Source organism: Equus quagga, unplaced genomic scaffold, assembly GCF_021613505.1.
Source record: "Equus quagga isolate Etosha38 unplaced genomic scaffold, UCLA_HA_Equagga_1.0 73442_RagTag, whole genome shotgun sequence".
Classification (NCBI taxonomy): Eukaryota; Metazoa; Chordata; class Mammalia; order Perissodactyla; family Equidae; genus Equus; species Equus quagga.
Genome location: NW_025802777.1, coordinates 11,569,631 through 11,595,123, shown reverse-complemented (window position 1 = coordinate 11,595,123; position 25,493 = coordinate 11,569,631). Strand labels below are relative to the sequence as shown.

Genomic DNA, 25,493 nt, shown 5'->3' with positions numbered 1-25,493 from the left:
AATACTCTGATCCCAACCCGGATATTGCGATTCTCTTGGTCTGAGGTGCGTCCTGGCATCAATATATTTTCAAAGCTCCTTGGGGTTGCACCCCACTGATGCGTAAGATTTTCTAAGTACATTTCTCCTGTTTCCACCAGAAGCTGTCTGCGTGCACATTGAGCTTTCATGTGCTTCCCTGGGAGGAAGGGCTGGCCTCTTCCAGAATTGCAGGAAACCCCACGTGAAAATGTCCCACAGAGCGTGACAGGGTGCGGCCTTCCACTCGCTGAGTCCCTTCACTGTGTGCATCACTGCCAGCCCCTTCTTCTGAAAGACCCAGGGCCCTTCCCACTTGTCCCTCCCCTTCCTAGCTGCCACATCCCAAGCTTAGCTGTCAGGAATTAGTGGTGGGGATGCTGAGTAAACACCTATGGAACTGTGCCTCACTTTATTGCCGTCCCAGAAAACAAGCCCAAATAAGCTTTTTTTGGGGGGGTGGAGGGGTGAGGGGATTGATTTCTATGAGGAAACAGGAAGTAAAAACAACAAATATGGGAAGTTAAAAAAGTCACAAAACCTCCATTTTGAACCCAACCCCTGTCTATGTTCTATTTTGACATTTGCATAGATCCCGACCTTTCCCTTAGCCCCTCGGTGACTCCGTCTGAAACGATCCTGGGATTTCTCTCCAGTTCGGGTCCTGAGGAGCTAACCCTGCCTGCGCTCTGAACAGGTCAGCCCTTCACACTGTATGCAGCTGCCCGGACTGATGGACACTCCGGCTCCTTTGGAACTGGGCCCCTGTTTTCAGTCCGCATCTAAGAAAGGATGGTGAAGAAGGTTCTTCAGAATATGTTCTCTTCATGGCTTTTGGATTACCTCTCTTGACACTGGGGAGGCCACCCTCACCTCTGGCTGAAGTCTCCATGGCACTGATCCCTGAAAGTGCCATCCTGCCCCATGAAAGTCCCCTCCCAAGTTCTCCACTTGGTCACTGAGACTGGTTTGGCATAAAGGAAGCTCAGCATCCATACCCATCCCTTCCCACTATAATGCCAGCTGCACCAGGACAGGATTTTGTCATGTGCATCCTTGACTCCTCCAGCACATAGAACAGTGCTTGGTGCTCGACACACAGAGTCAGTGCTCAGTACATATTGTTGACTAAATGAACGACTCGTCGGCAGGCAGTGGACTCTGGTCCCATTGGTCCCTTTGTAGCCATGATGGTGACTGCCATCCCTTCCCTTGGCAGCCTGTTTTAAGACCCATCAGCCAATGGATAGACAAATTTTGGGTTATTCATACAATAAAATCCAGCAACAAAAAAGAACATACTGGAGCCAGCCTGGTGGCATAGTGGTTAAGTTTGTGCACTCTGCTTCAGTGGCCTGGGGTTTGCTGGTTCGGATCCCAGGCACAGACCTGTGCACTGCTTATCAAGACATGCTGTGGCAGCATCCCACATACAAAATAGAGGAAGATGGGCACAGATGTTAGCTCAGGGACAACCTTCCTCAAGGGAAAAAAGGAAGATTGGCAACAGATGTTAGCTCAGAGCCAATCGTTCTCACACACACACACAAAAATAAAATTATTATGTCACTTTTAATGTATTTAACATAATCTAAATACTGTAGCAATTTGATGCCCACATCTATTTAAAAAATATATCAAAAAAAGCTAAAAAATTTCACATGATTTATTTTTTCCTTTGAATTCATTTTTTCTAATCCACGATCACCCTCCATATTACCTTACAATAAAAAAGTAGAGAGATATAAATTTGTTAAAAGTTTTAGCATTTCTTGTGACCATAAAGCTCCAACTATTAAAAAATCGCTTTTGGAGTGAGTTATGATTGCAATTATTATTGGTATATAATTGATCATATGAAAATATATACAGATTAAAATTTATTAAATGAAAAAGGTAAAATTTCATTGGAAATGATCTCTTAATGACATGGAAAGGCGTGGGTTTTTTCCTTAATTAATTCATATGTCCACAAATGGATCTTACTTTTAGCTAGTTACACATAGAGTTTGGCATCAATTCTATTTCTACTTTTCATTTTCATAGATGCAAGCACAGAGAAAGCTTGTTTGAAGAACATAGGGGAGTGAAAGTTTTATTATAGCAGTGCCAGTCAATTTCTTGACCTCTTGAATTATATGCCAAAAATCAGAGACACCATCGATAATTATTTTTAATGATTTCTCTCCTGATAACTTGCTTAAGTCCTCCTTCAAACTGATTGAAAGCAAATTTGAAACCACCTGACTTGCAAAAGCATTAGCTTGCTGGTCAGTAGGGTTATTTACTTTCTCCATCCGCTATTTTTCTGTCTGTTTGTTTGATGTCCCGGAGGTTCTCGCCCCCAAGTATGATCTGAGCTGGATGAGAATGGTCTCTTTCTTTTGCAAAGTGGGAGAGAGATGATTGTGAAAAGGGAGGGAAGACAGAAGTTACATGTCCGTCACAAGCACATTCCTAGGCAGATGAATTTTAGGAAAGAACACTTGAACATGGGGTCCCCTTAAACTATCTGCATCCTTGAACCCCCTGGAAAGTCACATTTTGGTTCAAGGAAATCATTGCCTGATTGAGTCTCATTCATCCTTTTCTCACTAGTGGCAAGAAACTCTACGACTTGAAAAGTTTATTGAAAATCGACCGGTCATTGTCCCTTTCCGGTTCTTCTACAAAAACCTTCCTTTTAATAACAGACATTACGATTTGTTTCAAGTGAACAGAAACTTCATCCCAGCCACCCATCCCTACCTTGACTTTCTATCCATTCCCAAAACCAACTAGTCACACATAACGTTTTGGACAACAATGGACCAAATATCCAACGGTGGTCACGTAAGATTAGTACCATGGAGCCTAGGTGTGTAGTAGGTTATCCATCTAAGTTTGTGCAAGGACACTTCATGATGTTTGTGCAATGATGAAATCACACACAATAACTCCACGTTTCTCAGATCTCATTCCCGTCGTTAAGCAACATATGACTGTAATTGTATTCTTGGAGTCATACCCACTTTCCCCTCTGTTGGGTTTATTAGTGAATTGTTAGATTATGGCCTACTTGAGCCAGAACTTGATCCTGTGGCATCTCTGCTTCAACCATTAAGTCTTATTTAAACCTAAAAAAAAGTCTATAAACCCTTATTTTTTTCAAAAGGCAATTTCCTTCATTAGTATATGGCGATGCTGGGAAGAGGAATGGATTGCCCAGGCATGCCTGTGATATGAAATTGATTTTATCACTGCCATAAAAAGCTCAACTCTCACTTAAATCTGAAGTCAAAACAAGAAGCAGCTTGTATGGGGTGAGGCATATTTAAAGTCTCTGGAGTTTTGAAAGGGAGTATGCACTGATGTCCAACTCATGTCACCGTAAACATTCCAAGTTCTGTAGACTAATGGCCACACACTCCAGTAAAACGAGTGTAGACTTGGGGAAGGCCCAGCTCGCCAAGCATATCCCACCCAAGAATCTAAATACAAATTCAGGGGGAAAAGCCAGTTCCCCAGGGCAAAGCCACAGGCATTGCTGTGACAAAGTGACGACACTAGACAGGAGATAGGATCTTGACCAGCCCCCAGAAGCCAAACAGGAGTGTGTATCCTACCATTTAGAAACGTGCATCAAAAACTTTAAAATGCATATAAATGCACCCAAAGCTATTTTTACAACTGTATTCTAAGGAAGTAATTGGGCCTGTGCACAAAGAATTTGCAACATGGATATTCACAATATTTTTTTTATAATAATAAAACGTAGAATCCTTAATGTCCATCAGCAGGGAATTAGATATATAAATTATGGTAAATCACAGTCCATCCATTAAGATGGATTGCGATGTAGCTATGACTTAGAGTGGTGGAGACCCATTTATAGTGTCACAGGAAAATGTCCACAATTAGGAAAAAAATCAGGTTAATATAATAGTATGTATTAAGAAAATAGTATGAGGGGGCCAGCCTGGTGGTGCAGCGGTTAAGTTCACACGTTCTGCTTCGGCGGCCCGGGGTTCACGAATTCGGATCCTATGTGTGAACATGGCACCACTTGGCAAGCAATGCTGTGGTAGGCGTCCCACATATAAAGTAGAGGAAGATGGGCATGGATGTTCACTCGGGGCCAGTCTTCCTCAGCAAAAAGAGGAGGATTGGCAGCAGTTGTTAGCTCAGGGCTAATCTTCGTCAAAAAAAAAAAGAAAAGAAAAGAAAAAGAGCTACACAGAAAAATAAAAATATTAAAAAAATTTTTAAAAAAGAAAGAAAATAGTATGAACTCATTTTGTGTGCATGTTTGCACACCCATGCATGTATTCAAGGAACCAGTCAAGAAGGACAAAACCCAAAATCTTAACATCTTGATTGAAAATGAAGTTGTAATAATCAACCAACCATTAACATCTGAAGCTCAAGGCAATGACATCAGGCAGGAAACACAAATACGGAGACTATAGGATGTTCTGTTTAAGATGAAGACGCTGAACTCAGAAACCAAGGAGTTCTTGGGAACAGCCAAGGAAGCCCCAAGTGGCTTTCAGGAAAAGGAGCTAAAGTCTGAAGCCAAAGAAGATGGAGCTGGGGCTCAGAAAGATGACAGCAACTCTGTGAGGGTCCCACTGGCTAAAAAACTCAACTTTGGTTTGACCTGGCTGTGGAGCATGTTGAAACAATATGGAAGATAAAAAACTTTTCTAAAGGATTACATTCTATACTGGTTCCTGATTTTAAAAATATATCTGGACTTAGATTTTTTAAAAAGTATCATGCCTCCCCGAGCTGAGTAGTTCACTGCACAATGCTAAGTGTGCATGCGGATAATAATCCCAAGTCACCAGACAGCAGCAGAGGATCTTCTGCCCACTGGTTAGAAGCCACTAGCCCACAGTAAGAGGCTGCTGTTAAAAGCAGTGACATGAGGACCTGCTCATTCATGGCTTTACATCGAGCACATGGTTGAGGTGGTGGACGTGGGTGACAGACATTGCCTTACCAAAATAGGGTAACTTCTAGGCTAAAAGTTGCTTCATATTGTAGAAAGGATGAAATAGACCAGAATAAAAAAGAATAAAGTATTATAGATGAATGATATTTAATATATAATGCATTCTATTAGTATTAGGGGAAGGGGGTAATCATGACCAGGAGGACAATGGAAACAGAGAGATCCCAGGGGCTTGTTTTGGGCGGGTTTTTACCACTGCTTCAGTCAATAGAAGACAGTCACTTACCAACAGCATCCATACCCTGTGTTTACAGACCCTACGCATTCCTGGTTTGTGTGTTCAGTACTCCTTGCTCTTGCTTCAAACACTGACGTCTTTTGGAGAAGCCGATGGGGAATGTGATGCTGCAATTCGGCTCTCACACATTTTATAATAAGTGGCTGAAGAGTTTGAGGATTTGTTTCCATTTTTCTCCCTGTATTTTCATTTCTTCCTCTTCCCAACCTGCCCAATACCTCTCTTCTAAGAAGGGACTGTCACAGGGATTTCCTACTCCAGGATAGGTTGATGGCAAGAAGAAAGCAGAAATTGCCTGTAAGACAGGTAAAACTTGGGTACCAGCAAAGAGTCTGGGAAAAAAAACAAGAGCTTGTCTAGTGCTCCTCTCTCCACCTCCCTACATTGAACGGCACATCCCCCAGCTGGGGATGCAGGCAGAAGAGAGAGGTCTGAGGGATGGAAGGGACAAGAACTTGGACAAGGAATCCTGGCAACATCTCTGGTTGGACATAAAATGCCAGGGACCTGGTTGCAGAGGTGCCCTGGATGTGACACCTGAGTTGGGTGAAGAGAGAAACACTAGAGAGCCCACCACCGAACTTGAAGGAGGCTGTGGACAGGGACAAGGGTGATGGCTACGGTGATGGATCATTCTGTGATGAATGGACTCCAAGCCCGGAGGGAGGATGTCATCCAACCTCCCCCCAAGTCTTGATAATCAGAGAGAGAATGGTGAACCGAGGATGTTGTCTGCCAGCCTGGTGGGATACAAGCCTGAAAAAGAAATTGAGCTAGAGTACAAAAGGCATTATGGTTATTTCTGTGTTCTTGACTTTGAGGGCTCAATTCCTCCACACCGACAGACTCAGAGCTTGGACAGGAAAGCAGCCCAAACTACCTATGTCTCACTTACCCCAAGTGCAAACTGGTGGAATAATTTTATCAGGTGTCAAGCTGGCTTTCATTGCCCCCCAAAAGGGGTACAACGGGTACAGAAAGAAATCTTTTTGTATCTTAAAATGTATACATTGGTACAGCAGAGCCCGAATGTATTTAAAAAGGCATGTGCTCCAAATGATGGTTCAACATCAAAACGTTGGGAGACCGCCAAGGCAATGCTTCTCAAACTTGAACATGCATATGAATCCCCTGGACATCTTGTTAAAATGCAGATTCTGGTTCAGGAGGTCAGGGTGGACCCACGTTTCTGCATTCTAACGAGCTCCCGGGATCTGATGCTGATGCTGTTGGTCCATGCACCACACTGAGGGGCCAGGTGCTGAACAGCAGCGCTCACCTGCTGCTCTGGGGAGCAAGCTTCTGGTTTGGGGAAGGCAGAAAAGAGGGCAGCTGTGAGTGGGGTAAACTTTGACCGGGGAAGGTTTGTAAGGGACTTCAGAGGAGGAGATCGGGGACTCTGAAAGGTCAGGGTAAGGTGGCCCAAGATGGCATTTACTTTTTTTGTGATTCTGTGCAAGACCCAGGCAGCAAGATCCCAGTGACAAAATGTGGAGGCAGACCTTGGATTCAAGCGCTCACCCTCCCAGGCCGGTCTAGGTTCTGCTCTTCACCTCAATGCTTCCCGGGGAACCAGCCCTCAGCCTGCTCCCGCCAGGAGTGGGCAGGAGACTGGAAAACAGTGCTCCATTTGCATACAGATGCATATTTGTGCCATTTCCTATTCTCTGAATTAGCAGACCAAGATGCCAAGCAGCTGTAATGCCACCCCCCCCTTTTTGAGGTAATACTTCAAGCTCTACTGACAGAAAAAGATAAATAGTGTATGACCTCACTGTGTGGAATCTAAAAAACCAACCAAACAACCAACCAAAAAACCTGAACTCATGGATACAGAGAACAGATTGGTAGTTGCCCGAGGCAGGGGCTGGGGGCGGGTGGGCAAAATGGGTGAAGGGAGTCAAAAGGTATAAATTTCCAGTTATAAAATGAATAAGTCATGAAGAGAGTACGGCATGGTGACTAGAGTTAATCATACTGTATTGCATATTCGAAAGTTGCTAAGATAGTAGATCTTAAAAGTTCTCATACAAATGTCAAATCATCATTTTGTACACCTGACACTAATATAATGTATGTCAATTGTACCTCAATAAAAAAATAAATTAAAAAAACAAACAATGCGGCCAGCCAGGTGGCCTAGTGGTTAAGTTCGTGTGCTCCACTTTGGTGGCCCAGGGTTCACAGGTTCGGATCCTGGGCTGGGACCTACACACCACCGCTCATCAAGCCACCCTGTGGGGGTGTCCCACATAAAACAGAGGAAGATTGGCACAGATTTTAGCTCAGGGACCATCTTCCTCAAGCAAAAAGAGGAAGACTGGCAACAGATGTTAGCTCAGGGCCAATCTTCCTCACAAAAAAACAAAACAAACAAACGAAAACTACCAAGTCAGCTTTCCCTCAATGATCACAGTAATTACTTAGGGAAAAAAAAGGCACATGAGTTCATAGCCATCCTCCCACCCAGAAAGGCACAGGATCGTTCAGACACTTTTCAATATTTTTATTGTTTGACAGGCATGTACCACGTTCCATTCATAGACCTAAAAACATAAAAATAGACCTTCTTTCAGCTTATAAAAGAAATATATAAGAACTTTTGACATAGACACGTCATGACCTTATGTACAGGAGACAATGGCACCCTCTCCAAGCACCAGACTTTCCAGCATTTTCAGACGGACCCGTTGCACTGGGACTAGTAAATGTGACTCTTAGAAGCTTCTGCTTCAATTTTCCATCCGGACACAATCGAACTGGAGATGATATGGAACAATGCAGTGATACAAAGGGTATAGAAACCATTCTAAAGCTTTTTAAGAAAATCAGAAGATATAGCAAAAATTTAATAGAATAAAACTTTCAAAAGATCAAGCTCAAAGCCCTGGAAACCCGAAAGGGGAGGAATATAGGTTGGGGGGGAGCAGGAAAAGCAAGCAGGGGCACAAGAGCATGATGTTCTGAACTCTCTATTGTCTGGAAATATAAAGTCATAACTGATTTTTATAAAATATAATTCCTAAAGCTACTATAAAATTCAGGTCTTTAAAGTACCTACTGATGTGTCAAACACCAAATAGATATTTTTCCCAAAAAAGAAAGTTTTCATATTATTTAAACCCTTCTTAGGAAGTGGACATTGTGAAATGGGAGGGGGAAAAAAAAGCTATAAACCTTATTCTTAAAAAAAAAAAAAATTGAAAGTGCTTTAACTTGTTTTTGTTCTTTCTATTTGGAAATCTGTTTAGAAGGTGAGATTTCTAGCATGTTTACCCTGTTTTGTTGGCATGAAGAAGTTGTGGAACGCAAGATGTGTTTTTGAAGAGGTGGTCTTGGTAAGAGGTTTGCTGATGGACTGTCAGGGAAGGTAGGTAATCTATGGATGAAGATGCAACCTTGATGGGAAAACCAATGATCACCATGGCAACCCCATGAGGAGTCTCCCCTCCCCCACTATGTGCAACAGACCCACACACTGCCCATTCGGGTGTCATGTTTAATGCAACCACGCTCCCATTTCAAATAGAGATTCAAACATTTAAAAAAAAAAATCTGTTTCTTGGGAAAAAAAGCTTCTCCTAAGCATCTTGTTGGCCTTTCATATATAAATATAAAATCACCGTGCCTCACTCTCTCTGTAAAAGGTAAAACCCTCCTTTTTTTACACTCAGAGTTACACTAACACTGTAAAATTCTCAACTGTTTGTGCCCCCTGCCTCTCAGGTAAAATACAAAAAATAGTGTTTTTTTTTTTTCAAGTGATAAATTTGGACCTCTTTTCAAAGAGTTTGGCATCTTTATAATTCTATGCAAAACTAGAACTTCCAAACACTGACATCAAGTACGACCAGCCATAGACCAAAACAGAAGAGAAAGAAAAGAAAAAAAAGCTCATCGAAACATAAATTTCCACCCTCTCCTCACACATTCATAAAATACACAGATATTCTCAGACATTTAAGAGGGAAAGGAGTAAGAACACTGCAAGCTGTACAGTTGCTTTGTTTCGTTTTGTGTTTGAACGTGGTTTCCCCAACTAGGAGATGCTCCTGGACTATTAGAGACAGCGATCCTGATTATTGATTTGTGTGCTATCCCTCAAACTAACGTGTCGTGCGTACTTAAACACCTGGGGTAAATTGCTTTCCAGTGCTATAGAATCTTTTTTTTTTAAATTCTTCAGGCCCTGATGAATTGAGAATAAATAAAAGCCCTTCGCAATGTACAGAAGGTAGGACTCAAGCGGATTTGGGATTCTGAACAATTCTTTCTGATGTTGTTGGAAATGACCGAGTTGGGTGGCTCCCTGGCTTCGGAACAAAGTCAGCTGCCAAAATTGTGTGCGCCAGAGTTCGACCTAAGGAACATTCTCCTCCCCGAGGGTACAGGATGGGGGTAGAGTGAGGGGAGTTGAGAAGTATCTACACGCGCTCTCTACGGGGACAGTGACACAGTCAGATCTCAGTGTTCAGTTTCCTGGACGGGGCAAAGTCTTCACGCCTAACCCAAATGACTTCCTCGCTTGTGCTCTCCAGGCCTCCATTGATGCCCGACAGGGCAGCTTGCTTCTTGAGCTGCGTCATGCGGGACGCGTGACTATCCAGGGTTTTCCGGCCTCTTTCCCGCTGACTGATGGAGGCAGCCTGAAGCCGCTCCTGCAGGTCTCTGTCCACTGCGGCGCCCTTCACGGCCTCACAGAACTCATCATCGTCACTGAGGATGTCTGTCTCCTTGATGTCATCTTGCTCCTCATACTGAGCAAGATCAAACTGTTCCTCTACCCATCGGTCAGTGTCCCCGCCACCGGGGGGCTGCTGGGACTCTTTCTCCGGGCTGCTGGCGGAGATGGCATCTGAATCAATGGTAAACCTGTTTCGAGCCAGGCGCCGCCTCCTTCTCCCAAGAGACTTGCTTGGGGCGGACACTGCACACACACACAAAAATATAAAAATCAAACCCCCACGTGCTTTACATAAGATGAAAACCCAGAAAGCAAATAAAAGAAAAGGAAAATAAAACTCAATGGTATGCATTTACTGCCCTGATGTCACTTGGGGCTTAAAGGCCAGATTTCACTAGAATGTCTTGGGGTCATAACCTCATACAGATGTCTGGACTTAGAGGATGTCATAGCAACTGACCGAAGGGCAAAGGAGGACAGAGGGACACGGTGGGTTGTACGTTATGAAGACAAGGGAATTCAACTCCCTCGGAAATAACCATTTCTCTACCCCTGTGCACCTGGGAGAGAGTGACGCAGATTCCCGCCGCCCTCAAGTAAACCACTGATCTTAGTGTCCTCAACTCTGACCGGGTCCTGTGGCACAGTGCTCTGAGGACCCCCCGGGGCTGTCCCAGGTTCATTTCGCTAGAATAGGTCTTTGGTAAGGGTGGGAATGCTTCTAGGGTTTGGCTGTCTTTGTAGAAATCACCATGATGTATCAAGGAGGCCAAAGCACTGGTCCAAGTTATACTGTTTTCTGGGAAACAAAATGTAACATTTCTTGAGGACCTACAGTAAGGTTAAGGGCACAGCATCCCTTGTAGGGATTCCACATAAGAGAGAGACGTCAGGTCTCCAGTTACCGCCTCGTCCTCTTTCTGACAAAGCCCCATGTGAATGGTGGGGCTAAGCAAATGTGAGCCTTAGTCCCTCCCAACCACATTCTGCACATCACCGATTTCTCCTCTACAAAGCAATTAAAATAGCGGTGCCTGCGTGGAATGAGAAAGAAACAACACCCAAGCAGTGGATCAACGAAGTGCTACGTGAAGTGACTAACAGTGAAGAAAAACAAATCTTTGAATTCATTCTTTCAGCCTACTGCCCTCTAGGAAGCCAGAACTGTTAAAAAACAAAGCAACAAATCAAGCAATCAAGCAAACAAACAGTCCCACCACACACACACACACACACACACACACACACACACACACACAAGACAGCTCACATGGAAATGCCGCTGCCTCTCTCTCCCTCACTAGTGAAGTGGCTGCTGCATTAGAGACGGGAAGGTGAAATGCAACCTGGGCTTTCCAATGAAGGGGAAGAGTCTAAATACCAATTGGGAGCCGCTTTCCTGAAATCAAAGCCCTGGAATCCATTCATTGCTTCAGTGCTGGTAGAAGGAAGACGATGATTCTGAAAGTCTGCCAAATGTAGCCTTGACTTCAAAACGCAGCAGGTACAAGGCGAGTGCGCCAGACAGTGGCCTAAATGGGCTCCCATTCCAGCCATTCTCTGTCTCCCTAGCTCCTGAGTGATCTACCATCTTGAAACAATGGAACAAATGGACACTACCCTTGTCAAGGAGGGGAATGAAAACCCTCTCCAGGAAAAAAGGGAAAAAAGGAAAGAAAGAACTAGCACTACTCCACTGGGGAGAAGCAAAAATTCCTGTTCAATTTTATCTCAATGCCACCGTAGCGGAGCCTGGCTCTCTCCAATCCCGAGAATTACTCAACTCAAAACTGGGCTATTGGAAATATTTGTATGCTGAAGTCTTTAGGGGTAATGTGTGCCCATGTCTGCATTTTTGAAATGTGCCAAAAAATTAGACGAGTTGATGGACGAAAGATGGATAGATAAGTGATAATGAAATATAAAAAATACCAATTATAGATATAGATGGTAGGTATGAATGTGTACAATTCTTTCAGCTGTTCTAGATGTGTGAAAATTTTCCTATGAAAATGTTGGAACACACAAAAAAATTTTTACTTGGGTTATTGGCAGATGTACAGCACTTTTAGACTGAGTACCGATGCAGAATATTTGGCTCCTTTATTTATAGGAGAAGTAAACTACCTGGGGTATAATGACAATGCAAAATGAAGCATGAGTATCTAACCTTTATTAAAAGGACACCTAACCCAGCAGCCTTATTGGGTTGAGGGAGACAATCTTTGATTTGAGTATTTCCACTGTTCATTGTTAAGACTGACCAGCTAGTGCTATAATGACCCATTCAAACATCATTTTTAAATCATCTATCATGAAGATCCTGATAACAGTGAGGAGCTTCAAAAGCAGAGTGATAAAGACTTTCTTTAGCCAAAAATAAGCCATGAGGCAGAAAATCTTCTAGTCAGCCAAAGTCAACAGGCTATGACATCAAGGTTTTCCTTGGTATTCAAGGCGATGGCTGAGGTTGTGGGTTGGTTTTGTTTTCTTTCCAAAGGGATCTCAGCAGGAAAACTTCTGAGTGTCCTCGAGACTACAAATGCTTTGTTTCAAGGGAAATGCAGCTCTAGATTCAGGTTCATTGATTAACAAATGAAACCCGGCCAACGACTGGCAGGTTTCCCAAGGTTGGGACACACAGTTCCAATCCTAATCAAACATTCCCCGGCAAGTAAAAGGAGCAGGTGAGACAATTCCAAGGTGAAATTCTCTATCGTGAGCACGAAAGGGTTCAGGAAAGGGCTCTTATATGAGGACTTGATGAGAAATTGCGGATACTGAGGTATGCAAGACTCTTAGCAGACGTGGAGAGCCCAGGAGAGTGCTGGGTGTTCACCACACGAGGTTTTCAATAAACACTTATCAATGGATTGAAGAATAGATGCAAGATAACTAATCCCCTAACATTAGCTAAACTTAAGGTGCTTAATCCGTGTAACATCTCATGTCAAGCTATGTGTGTTATGTCTATGAAAACCGTCCACCATTCACAGTTCTGTACACGCCCCTTCAACACAATTAAGAACAGGAGGAAAGGTAATTGGGACAGAGGTCAAAAACCTTCCTGGCAAATGCAAAGGAAGCCTCTTTTCCTGCAAAATTCTGGACTGCCTCTTAAGAAAGAAGTGATAAAAAAGTTAATATCTTGATGTCATCAACACCTAAGTGTTATGAAAATCTTTCTTCCTAGATATATTTCACTGCCATTTACAAGTGGTAGTACTGACCTTCCTTGCTCACTGCTCCAAGGTGTGGAGTAAGTCCTAAAAGAATGTTTACTCTGGGACCATTTAGACTCTAGATTCCTCTTTTCCAATAGCAGCTCAAAGCTCCCCCAAATTAACACTGAAGCTAAAAATTAAGTTGCAGGCACAAGGTGTGGGTAAAAATCTGACGTGTCACCTGGGCCACCAAACATGGAATCCTCACTGAGAACAGGCAGCGCTGTGTTTCTGGATCACAAAGTCACCGTGTTCTCAGAATGGTGGACTGTGACCTGGCTGAGACATGACACTCTGCTTTTTGCTAGACAAAGCCAGCTGTCATGCAAAGCAGCGACTCTCATTCTGCAAGCAGGCCAAGACAGCCCCTCCAGAAAGAGAATGCGCTCACTTCCTGGCTTGGCGAATGAGAGAGGAGCTCACCAGCCACAAGGAGGAGGGCAGCAAAGGGAAAGCTGGAGGGAGGGTGAGAGGAGGAGAGGAAGGGCGGATCCCCAGGGGGCCACTGGGAAGGAGGCAAGGGCAAGGAACCTCACGCCAGGGAAGAACCACACTCTCGTACATTAGCCCCACGAGGCCACATCTCATTCTTGCTCAACAAGGCGGTCAAGCTCACTGAGGTCTACAGTGGAGTCGGGGTGACAGGGATCTTGAACGTCTGAATCCCCACAGTACCTGCCCTGCTCATGGCTGGCCTGGCCCCCTTCAGTGCACACAATCTTTTTCCTCCAAAAGGGACATATTGCTGGGACGAGGGAAGGCTTTCGGTTTTGAGGAGCTGTCTTCTGTGCTTATCACGTAGGATCGAATGCACGGCCTTCAGGAAATCCTTCCGGCTCTCTGGGGAGCTATGAGAAGAAGATTTACACGTGTTAGGAAAACAGTACTTAACACACCAGGAACTGCTAATGTTATCAGGGCCCGCTGAACAAATATCCCTGAGGACCAAAGGTTAAAGAGGGAGGCCAGGACTCTAATTTCTATACCTAGTCGCGTTGTCATCACTGGGGACAGAGAACACGCACTCCTTTCCCTTGATGTTTTGTGATTCATCTCCTGCAGTCAACTTGGAACAGAGCAGCCCATTGATGAATGGATTGATGCAGAGACAGATTTAGCGCCAAGAAGTTGCCAAATTCTGCCCTTGGCACTTAAGGCAGAGCCTTTTGTTCTAAAATGTTTTCGCAGACAAATGAACCCCAAGATTCCTGCAGTTCTGCGGAGCTACCAAAGAAGATGTCCTAATGTCCTCAGTTTCCCCTAAAGTTGGCCCGCTGTGAAATATCAATTCTTCCCATGACCCATTTCAACATGTAAATAATAAAGCTACATTGTTAAGAAGTGAAAACTCTTCCGAAGTCCTAATTCCCATAATAAAAAGTACTTCCCAGGTAAGAGTTATTTTTTTTAAGTTCTCAATATTTTTACCCAGGTACATTTTATCCGGTATTCCTTATTAACAAGGAATATGGTATCTCTAGGGGCAGGCTCACTGGACCCCGTGAACTTAACCCACAAAATCACAAATAGATTAGCCTAAATAGATGGTAACGATGGTGCTCAAACCATATGTGGATTATTTGAAAAAAAAATTCAATTCTAGTCCTGACGGCTTCCTGGGATCTGCCTTCATTGATCCCTGTCACCCAACACAGGGTGGTGATGTAGGAACCCAAAACATGGGCTTTGAAGTCAAACCCACCTGAGTTTGAACTCAGTGTCCATTTGCTATAAGGTCTCAGGTAAAGTAATCTCTTTGAGAGCGCTGGTCCCATTTGTAAAGCGGAATAACACAGTACCTCAGTCTGACTAAAATGAAATGACGCATGTGAGGTGCTCAGCACAGTTCATCTTGGTAAACGTGCCTCTTACGACACTAGCAAGAGCATTATAAAATATTGCTAATCATCATAATACTATCGATTCTGTTCGATTTTTTGTGGGCAACTCAGCATACTACTATTCATGGTGTGGGGTACTGGGTAAGTATCGGGCAAATGACCGAGTACCTATGGTTAAATGAAAGCAGAGTTGAGTACAGATCGTACTTAAAGCCAAATGCATCAGAATACCAGCTATTGGGACCATCCCTCTTGATATTTTTAGGCCAAAAAAAAAAAAACAAAAGAGAGAGAGAATTGGCTGCTTTGAGAGAAGACCTCAACTTCTCATGGAGGAGGAGGAGGTGGAGGCAGAGGGGGGAGGGAAAGAACAAGATGAAACACGTAGAAGCCACATTCTAAGTTCAGCTGCCACTCAAGATCTGTAGGTAACCTGAGCAACTTGTACCAACCTCCCTAGGTTGAAGTTTCCCCATAAGATGAGGAAGCCCAGTAACACCTGCACCCACTCTCACCTCCTCCAGGTGACTCTCCATCTGCACATCTCAGAGATGCTACAGTATCAACAAACAACGTATCCAGACACCAAAACAAAAGATGATAAAACTATCCTGTCCTAATCGACCGAATGTAAATATGGGAAGAAAGCCCTCAGTTGAACATTGAATATACATGAAAATTCCTATTTCCTTCTAGAAAGATATAAAGTTAACCAGGTGGTGTCTTTTCCCTAATAAAATTAGTTTCCTTAATCCAATTACTGTTATTTAGCAAGTGTTAAGTAATTTCTCAAATGTACAAGAAAAAGCATGTAGCATCTAGGGAGGCACAGGCTAGTCTGTAGACCCCAGAGCGGGGTTGGGGACACCAAGGACAGTCACGTTCCTTCCCTCTGGCAGCACAGCCTGCACTTCTCGCCTCCAGGCTCACCTGCAGCACAGGTGGAAGACCCTCTCTGGCCTCCCTTCAGACTCCGATTTCACGTGGACAATTTCACACACAGCATTTGCCTCCGCATCTGGATAAATTAAAACAAGCATGAATTAGGGTATGTTTCAACGGGATTTATTTGCATTTTGACAAAAGCATTTCCCACGCTTTGGTGGAAGATTAAAGAGTGCAGAGCAGCAGAAGACCAAAGGAACTTCACCGCGATCCCGTGATCTAAAGAGACGAAGTGTTCTAAAGCTTAACGGGCGCTAAGGGAAGGAATGCTTGGGAAATTTCCAGTTATTAAGATCTCCTTCTAGATGGTCTAAAAGGAGAATCAGTCAATCACATTGATTACAGAACTGACCCTTTTAGCCGCATAGTCCATTTGGCTGACCTTTCAATTACGTGATCAGCTGTTCTGGTACCAGTTGGACAAGACAGAGCCCAAGATCCAAGGCAGATTTCAAACCAAGCCAGTGACATAATGAGGCAGGTCCTAGCCATCTGCTAGGGGAGGCTTCCAGGGGAGCGACCAGGCCTAGTCGCTGGAAACAAATGCGGCTCCTCTTCCCCAGCCCTCCCACAGTGCCCACCCAGAGTGAGGCAAAAACAGTACACTGAGAAACAGAGCAACAGTTATCTTTTGTTATTTTTTAATTTCTAAGCCTTGCAATACCTAGCTTGCAACACCACATTATTCTGTTATTTTATAAGCCTTGTGATACTATATTAAAGTCATGAATCAAGTGTAAAATGAATAATCCGCTGCAACATTGAGTCTGCACATGGTGAGGTCCCATCCTTATGCAGTGGTTCAGATCCCTGATCACAACCCTCATTGTGCCCACATTCCTTAACCCCAACCAGGACCCACTTGTAGGAAGTTTCACAAGCTTTCCCACACTTAGATAAAAATCTATAAATTCCACCTTCTGATTCTCAAACCCACTGGAATGTATTTCACAGTGAGGGACACGTTGGCTAGTCTTTGTAACTCCACTAAAATAAGCTTTGATCTTGATGGTTCTAAACTTGATTTGAATGAAAAATAAAGTGTGAGAATGGAATGTCATATCACAAGGATGGCTCTGTTTTCAAAATGTAAAGTCTTTATGTCCTGAGTCCTCAATGAAGCCAAAAATCCTGGCTGAAAGGTTTGCTATAAATATAAGTTTCCCCATTCATAAACCAGGCAGAAGGAAACATATGAACTACATAATTCACAACCTAAGACTGCAAAGACAATGTTAGTACTTATGCGCCCAAACCACAAGATGCTATTATCGCTGTTTCTAGACCTACAATTTATAGGTTCCTGCAAATTCACAAGTAAATCAATTTTGCAAATCAAAGCATAAGTGAAAAGGCACGAGGGTAAGTCTCTGTGCTGGAAAGTTAGAGAGAAACCTCTCTCTCTCTCTTTTTCTTTTTTGCTAAGGAAGATTGGCCCTGAGCTAATATCTGTTGCCAATCCTCTTCTTTTTGCCTGAGGAAGGCTGTCCCTGACCTAACAACTGTCCCTATCTTCCTCTATTTTGCATGTGGGATGCTGCCACAGCATGGCTTGAGGAGCTGTGTAGGTCCTTGCCCAGGATATGGACCTGAGAACCCCAAGTCGCTGAAGCAGTGTGTGCAAACTTAACCACTATGCCACAGGGCTGGCCCTGAGAAATCTTCTTAAAGCAAATAATCATCCCAAATACATTTATCTGACGTGGTTTTTGCATGTGAGTTTTCCTACTGCAAGGCCTAACAACTGTGAAGGAAGCAGCATCTAGCTTAATTTGGGTGAATCATTGAAGGTTTGCCAAACATTACAAGAGGGTTTTCCTCATGACACTAGACTAGAAGGAGTTGGTTTTACCAGGATCAGAGCCAATTTTATGGTTCATGGACGTGACAACAAGTGGAACCAGGGATTGGATGAGCAACACCAATTGGTGACCAAGAATTTAATGCCCACATCAGAAGCATGAAATAGAAATACAGATCTATCGTGCACCTGCGGAGGTCCACTTCCAGAGCCTCTCTTTACTACCAGGCAGCTGCACCTGCTGCCCAACCAGGACAGAGAACAGGTGTGCTGAAGAGTTTCCACTTGACCCCCGAAGGTGGTCCTTCCAGGGTGTGCCCAGGAGAGTCAGTGCTGATAGCGTCTCCCTAGAATGGCATCAAATGAAGCCCTGGATAGGGCCTCGGAGTCACAGAAACATTGTTTTTCTTAGTCAATATGCTGCTGCCATTCACTTCTCTTCTTATGTGCCTAAAGCATCACCTAATTCTATTATCAAGTATATTCATCGCTCCCCAACAACTTGCTTCACTGCTATTTGGATCACAGAAAAAGAACTGACATTTCAAAAGTCTTCACACTGATACAAAGATAAAGATTTATAATGTTTTAGGAAAAAAAACTTATTCAATGGCTTTTTTGTGCTTTTAGTGGTCTTTTGGGGTCTCCTGGTTAAAAGGCAAGTGAGTTATTTATGTGGGTTTTGTCTGCTCTTGGTCTCAAGGATTCTTTCCAGAAGTACAAGACTCGTTGCTACTCAGATGTTAGTTACTGTAATATTATTAATATATGTAACAGAATAACTAGAATTCCTTGGAATGATATTGAAGGCATTATATCCATTCACTCAGTTCATTGATTCATGCAATTCCTTCATTCATTCATTCAAATATTTAATAAGTGGTAAGAGGCAATGGAGAGACTGAGGGAAAAGAAGAGTTAAGCATATGGTGTGGTGGTTAGACCAAGAGCGCGGATTCAGACAGACGGCTCATACACACATCTGTAACACGCACCCAGCACGTCTCAGAGTTTACCTGCACTGGCCAAGGCTCGAACCTGCAGAGCTTCAGTAGGGATCATGTGTCGAAATCGGAAGGGGTCCCAGTCCTCGTAAATTGAAAGCCTGTGAGATCCTACCTGCAGGAAGGAAAGGAATCAGATGCATGAGAATCATCTGCTCTAGCCTGGATCAGACCCCAAGATCTTCTAAACCAGTGACATGGGACCCCCCAGAGCTCGTCTGGAGGAACTTCACCCCCACCTGCACTTCTGTTCACCCCGCAGAAGGTGAGAGGCCATGTGATAAACAGGCTGAGGGTGTGGAGATGAATGTGCAAACCAAATCCAGGTGAAAGAGAGACACAGGAAAGAGGAGAAGGGGGATCCCAAAGCAAGAAGAACAAGGAAAGGAAAAAAGAGCGTCAGGAAAATTCTAGCCACGGTAGGCCCACGAGCTATTTATTCACTTTCACGCTCTAAATATGACCTGCCTGAGATGAAGGCAGGATGGGCAACTTCCTCAAGTCCTTAGTAATACTTAAAAAAAAAATCCTAAGAGGCTAGTGGCTGACAAAGGTGCAGAATTATAATTACACAGACAGAACGGAGAAACACATAGAAAGGGAGACACTTTCAAACTATGGGGTAAAGTAAGAAGTCTTACAAGTTTCTTCTTCTGTTTGGAACCATCTTTATACACAAGGACCACGGCAGTTTTGAAGACTGGAAAAAAATTCAAGAAAGGTGGTTATGGCACAGAATGCATGGGGATTTCCCCCTAACTTCAATAACTTGTGGTGATGAACACTACGGTTACGAAGAGGATGGCGAGACCCCACGTACCCAACTCCCACTCCACCTTCCATTCACTCATCACATCAGAGAAACTCAAAAGCCTATTGAGAGAAAATTCCCCAAGTTCAAAATAAACATAGAAAACCTCAATACATGGAAATATCCCCACCCCACACCCCACTGGAAACTTTTGGTTAAACTATAATATTTTAACTATGCTATCATTTCAAGTTTAAAACTTCAGCTGATAACCTATTGACCAAAATTTACCAGTTCAGCAGCTAGAGGAATAATACAAACGTCTTTAATAATAATAATAATAATACAATTGCCTAAGGTGATTTATGTTTATTTAACTTAAGGTAATATTATAGACAGAAGAGTGTTCATAATTCAGGAAATATAACTCATCTTTTTGACCTGAAGAAATGAAAATTAGTTTAGGAAGTAGAATGCAATTCTACGTCTTCCAAACAGGCTGAATCACAGTGAGGTCTGAAGGAGCAGGAAGAGGTAGTGTCATTCTCATACTCTTTGAGGGGGCGGGGAGATCCCATGGAACTATGTGTAATCTTCCACAGAATTCCTTACACAATGCCAAGTACATTTAACACTCAATGATTCTGACTCCTAGAGGGGAAAGAATTGGTGACCAGGAGGACCGGAAGGGTGACTCCGGCCCATCCTTGGGTCTCTGTTATCAAGGTCCCCATCTTCCTTCACTCTCTGACCCCAAGACACAGCAGGGACCCGGTCTGGCACAGAGCAGCTGGAGGGGGCTCGCCTAGTGTCCCAGACAGAGAATTACAAAGGGAACGAAGGTTCAGAGAATTCTCAGGGATGGGCCCCGAGGCTCCCAGGCCCCCCGGAGACCAACCCGAAGTATCTCATTCATTCTCTATCTTACTTCCGATGGGTTGGTCTCCCCTTTGTGGAGGATCACTCAAATCCTCACAGCAGGAAAGTGAACCCCAAGGCAAAGAAATCAATTCCAGCCACTGGGTCTGGACTGCCCCTAGCTCTTCACATGTCACAATACTCAACTCCTCAAGAATCCCAGAGGCCAGACTGGGAGGTTCCCGCTCAGAGGTTCCCACTGACCCAAGGAGGTCACACGAGCTCTGCATGAAGGCTGAGCCCCAGCACCTGAGAGGCCCTCCGTTCTCACCATAAAGTCTTCAGAAATCAGAGTGGCCTGGATAGCAGATCTCTTTAAAAAGCGACAGAGCTCCACCCCAGGAGAAGATGACCACTGATCTTAGTCTCTAAAGACCCACCACATCACTGGAACCACAGCTCAATGGGGTGGCTGCCATGGCTTTAAGAAGGCTACTGGCCTGCCTCAGCTTACCTCAGCCTCAACCATCTTGGATCACACTGGTAGGGCCAGAGTGAACCTCAGCCTGGGCTATGAACACCTCTGCCTTAAACCCTCCCTCATCTTTGGTGCTACCTTCGCTCAACTGACTCCGTGTGTCGCCCAATCCCTTTAGACATAGCCTTGATCTCCAAAACTCCTGGCTACCCTCGCCTGCCTAAAACACCCTCTCTGTACCCCAAAAGGGGAACATCTAACGCCCTTCAAGGAAGAAGCCTAGACAAGCTATTTCTTTTTTTCTTTTAAAGGTGATGATCGCCAACATTCAGGACACATTAGCCGTCCTGGGAGTAAAGCACCAAGGTGCTGGGTTGGCAGCAGGTCAACTTCAGTTTCAGGAGCCAGCGGCACTGTTTCCTGAGATTAGAAGTTTAAACTGAAACAAAAGACAACCGCAATTTAACCCCAAAGCTGCCTGTTCCTTAGTAATTCATCTACTTCCCTCCCAGCAACCCTTCCCTATTTCAGGACGCATTTCCAAGGCTCTGTTAGTTCTGCCTTGCTCCTTGCAATCACGCCGAAACTGCCAACCACATCGCCTTTAAGGACTAGGAAGCCACACATAAGCTCCTTATGATGAAGACAGTCTGCCCTGACTCACAATCCTCATTTTAATCCTTCCCCCTTCTTTTCCTTGTTACTCTGGAGATTCAGAATAATAATGCGTTTGCCTCCTATCACACCGCCTCGGGAAGCTTTCATCTTGCTAACCGTGGCCCCTGTGGAGTTTGCTGGCAGTGTGATCCCCAGGGCTGGGGATGCAGCTTCCATTCACACCCAGGACAGGGGTCCCGGGCTCCTTCTGGGAAAGCCACGTACCCCACACCTCCCTCTGGTAAACAACGCATGATGCAGAGGGAAACACATGCATTGTCCCCCATCTGAGCCTGGGCAGCAAGTGGCACCTAGAGCCTCAAACCTCGAAACTGGCACTTTCTGGAACTTTTTTTTTTAAGATTTTATTTTTCTTTTCTCTCCCAAAGCCCCCCGGTACACAGTTCTGTATTTTTCAGTTCTGGGTCCTTCTAGTTGTGGCATGTGGGATGCTGCCTCAGCATGGCCTGATGAGCAGTGCCATGTCAGTGCCCGGGATCCGAAGCAGCGAAACCCTGGGCCGCTGAAGCAGAGTGTGCAAACTTAACCACTCGGCCACGGGGCCAGCCCCTTTTTGGAATCTTTTCTACCACAGATTGGCAAACTAGGGCCCGCCACCTGTTTGGTACAGCCTGACGATACAGATGTTCATTCATTTACGTATTGTCTATGGCTGCCTTTGGCTACATGTGGCCTCTCAGCCCGTGAGCCTAAAATATCTACTATGTGGCCTTTTACGGACAAAGTTTGCCAACCCCTACTTTTTCCTACTTAAATTATTTTCTTATTCTAGATATGTTTATTTCTAACTACAAGAAATCTGTAAAATTCAGGAGATAGTCGTGAAAAGTCCCAAAGTTGAACTCCGGAATTGTTCATCTGTAGCCCAGCATCAGAAACAGATAGACAGATGGTTTGGGTCATTTATTGCAGAATCCTACATCCATAAGTGACCTCCCAAGAAGCATGAGGAAGCTCCCAGACCTTTCCAAGAGGAAATCGCAATATAAGAAACACAACTGGTAACGTGGAAAAGAAAATAAATACTATCCAACCCCTGCCAAAAACAGCCACCCTATCACAAACTATCAACATGCTAAGATACCCCAAGACTCCTTCATATATAAGATTCAGTCCCACGTTTTTCCTGCACACTTTTTTGCTCCTTCGTTATTTTTCTTCTGAAGAGGATTCGCCCTGAGCTAACATCCGTGCCAATCTTCCTGTTTCTTAGTATGTGAGCTGCCAGAACAGCATGGTGGCTAACCGAGTGGTGTAGGTCTGCATCTGGGGAATGAACCCAGTCCCTGAAGCGGAGCCCACCGAACTGAACCACTAGACCACCAGGGCTGGCCCTCCTTTGTTATTTTGAATGAAATGGCCTCAATAGCTACAGTGGCTCTTTGAAAATTTTAGGAATGTCGCTAAGTTTCTCAATGAAGGCTGAGTGATCGAAAGAGGAAGTCCAAAAAGTTTTTGTATTTAACACCCTGATTTTTTTTTTTTGAGGAATATTAGCCCTGAGCTAATATCTGTTGCCCATCCTCCTCTTTTTTGCTGAAGAAGACTGGCTCTGAGCTAACATCTGTGCCCATCTTCCTCTACTTTGTATGTAGAGCATACATGTATGGCAAGCATGGCTTGCCAAGCGGTGCGTAGGTCCACACCCAGGATCCAAATCAGCGAACTCCAGGATGCCAAAGCACAACATGCGAACTTAACCGCTGCACCACCGGGCTAGCCCCTAACACTCTGATTTTAATATCACTAGGATGTCCCACCCGGGAATCCCTTGTTCACATCATGGAGGAAAAAAACGAATTCAGTTAAAGCAGCAGTAATCAACACCACCTTCCCTCCCCCGCCCCCAGAAAAATAAGGTAAGAGAAAGGAAATACTAGATTTCCTTTATATTTTGTCCTACCCATGAATCTTCTAGGGGGAGGCTAGGGAATAACCCCACACAAAACAGAAGCATGAACTTGATGGTTTTATACTCGGGGACAACTCTGCATGCCACACAAGCATTTACAAGGCAATGACAGCCATATTTCCTGAATTATGCACAATTCCCAGCATGCTAACGCATGTTTTTCTCTCTCAAAAACCATATTACAATACAACCACATAAGATGTCTAATTGCAGCAACTGCATCCATCTGAACTAGTTTATTGAAAAATAAATCACTCACAAGCATCTCTACTTTTGCTCCTATGAGTCAAGATGAGTTTGAGAAGTACCTCACAACTGATGGAGCCACCCCAGTGTCGCCATAAGAGGTCAGCTGATAACCAATGTCCTGATCCCAGCATCACACACAGCAACACAGAGTCAGGGAGAGAATAAAAGACCTAGCGTTTGGGGGGTCTCAGAAACAGATAGTTTTGTCTTTGGTTTTTGTTTTTCCTTGGTTTATTATTAACCCATTATTTTTTATTTTATTTTATTTTTTAAGATTTTAGCTTTCCTTTTTCTCCCTAAAGCCCCCCAGTATGTAGTTGCATATTTTGTTTTTAGTTGTGAGTCCTTCTAGCTGTGGCACATGGGACGCTGCCCCAGCACGGCCTGATGAGCGGTGCCATGTCTGTGCCCAGGATCCGAACCAGCGAAGCCCTGGGCCACTGCAGCAGAGCGGGCAAACCCAAACACTCGGCCACGGGCTGGTCCCTAACCCATTATTTTGAAAAGATCTTCAGAGCAGCAGCAGCAGCATTAAAAAAAAGAAAGTCTTTTCCTGCCTGTGTGTTTATACCTGGGGTAGACTTGAGCACAGCCATTCCCTCCCTGCCACGGAGCTGGTGGCCACACTTAGCTGGAAGCTTTAATTTAGTATTTGCGACATGTTGGTGGCCACAGCAGGAGGAACAATGCAGATGACTGCAATTAACTTCATTTTAATAAATTGTGCCTCGGAAAAGAAATGCCCTTATTTAGAAAAATAAGCCAGCCTCCCTCTCTATCTACCCCCTGCCCCCTAACCCCCAACATTCTTCTGATACATACCAAAAGCTGCCAGTTCTGGTTCCTTTTTCCACTTTCCCAGCGAGGCTGGCGGGTTTGGCCATATGACGGTGGTGTGCAAAAGCAGGTCCCCCATGCTCAGGTCTGCAACCTGAAAACCAGCGACAGGGAAATCTTACCAGGTGGCATTGGAAACACTCACATTTTCATGACGTTTTAAAATCTCGCAGGCTTATGTCAATTCTACTTCCTGAAAATACTGTGTCTAAAAACATTTGGTTATCTTTTTTTTTTCTTTATCCTGCGATTACCCACGAGAATTTGAAGAATAAGGTGGCAAAAAGGTACAAACCAGGGTTCTGAAATTCACACGCAGCAAATCTGTCAAAACCGATCTACCAAATTGGCAATGTTTTGTGTTCAAATAGAGAGTCTCCCAAGCAGAGACGAGCGACCGTCAACGACAAAGACCCATCCCAGAAAATTGCAGACATTTCCACCTTTGGGTTTAAATCCCCTTGGAGCCAGGGTCTACTAGGAAGCAGTGGAACCAATTATTTCTTCTTCTTCCACCTCATTTTAAAGAAGATTTCATTTCACTTTAAAGGAGGAAGAGAGAAGCCAGCTGAAGAGTCTGAGGACTGCCCTTGAAGCTCGGGCAGCGGGAGCTCTGGATCCTCAGAAATCATGAGGATTTCCGCATGAGTCATACGCCCCTGAAGGCCAAATGCTAAACGAACTCACACAGACAAGTTCCCCTTCTTGTAGAGCAATCCAGACCAGGGATGCAGAGATTCCGCCAGTAGTCAGGGTTTACACCTGACAATAGTTACGTCCACCTTCTTAGTGGAGTCCTTGGCCCATTTCCAAGTGCATCAAAATCCCAGCATCCCACCCACTCAGCAGCCTAATCATAGGTGGGCAGATCATCTGGACTCTTGAACAAGAGAACACATCAAAGGACAAGACTTTGCAACAACCAGAGCTATGATCCATCCCATGGGTAAACACAACAAACTGCTGGGAGGTTCTTCCT

General features: G+C 44.3%; 1 protein-coding gene across 5 annotated transcripts in view; it reads right to left on the bottom strand.

The window, feature by feature from the left end:
• Positions 1-7,743: 7,743 nt before the first annotated feature.
• The window catches only part of LOC124234372 (rho guanine nucleotide exchange factor TIAM1), a 277,654-nt gene continuing 259,904 nt past the window's right edge, over positions 7,744-25,493 (bottom strand). For all 5 annotated transcript variants that reach the window (XM_046651731.1, XM_046651729.1, XM_046651733.1 and 2 more), the window contains 6 exons: positions 24,500-24,608; positions 19,393-19,451; positions 18,764-18,866; positions 15,932-16,019; positions 13,836-14,008; positions 7,744-10,179 (listed from right to left, as the gene is read on the bottom strand). In XM_046651731.1, coding sequence (XP_046507687.1) covers positions 9,710-10,179; positions 13,836-14,008; positions 15,932-16,019; positions 18,764-18,866; positions 19,393-19,451; positions 24,500-24,608 — 1,002 coding nt within the window. In that variant the 3' untranslated portion in view covers positions 7,744-9,709. The remainder of the gene's footprint in view (positions 10,180-13,835; positions 14,009-15,931; positions 16,020-18,763; positions 18,867-19,392; positions 19,452-24,499; positions 24,609-25,493) is intronic.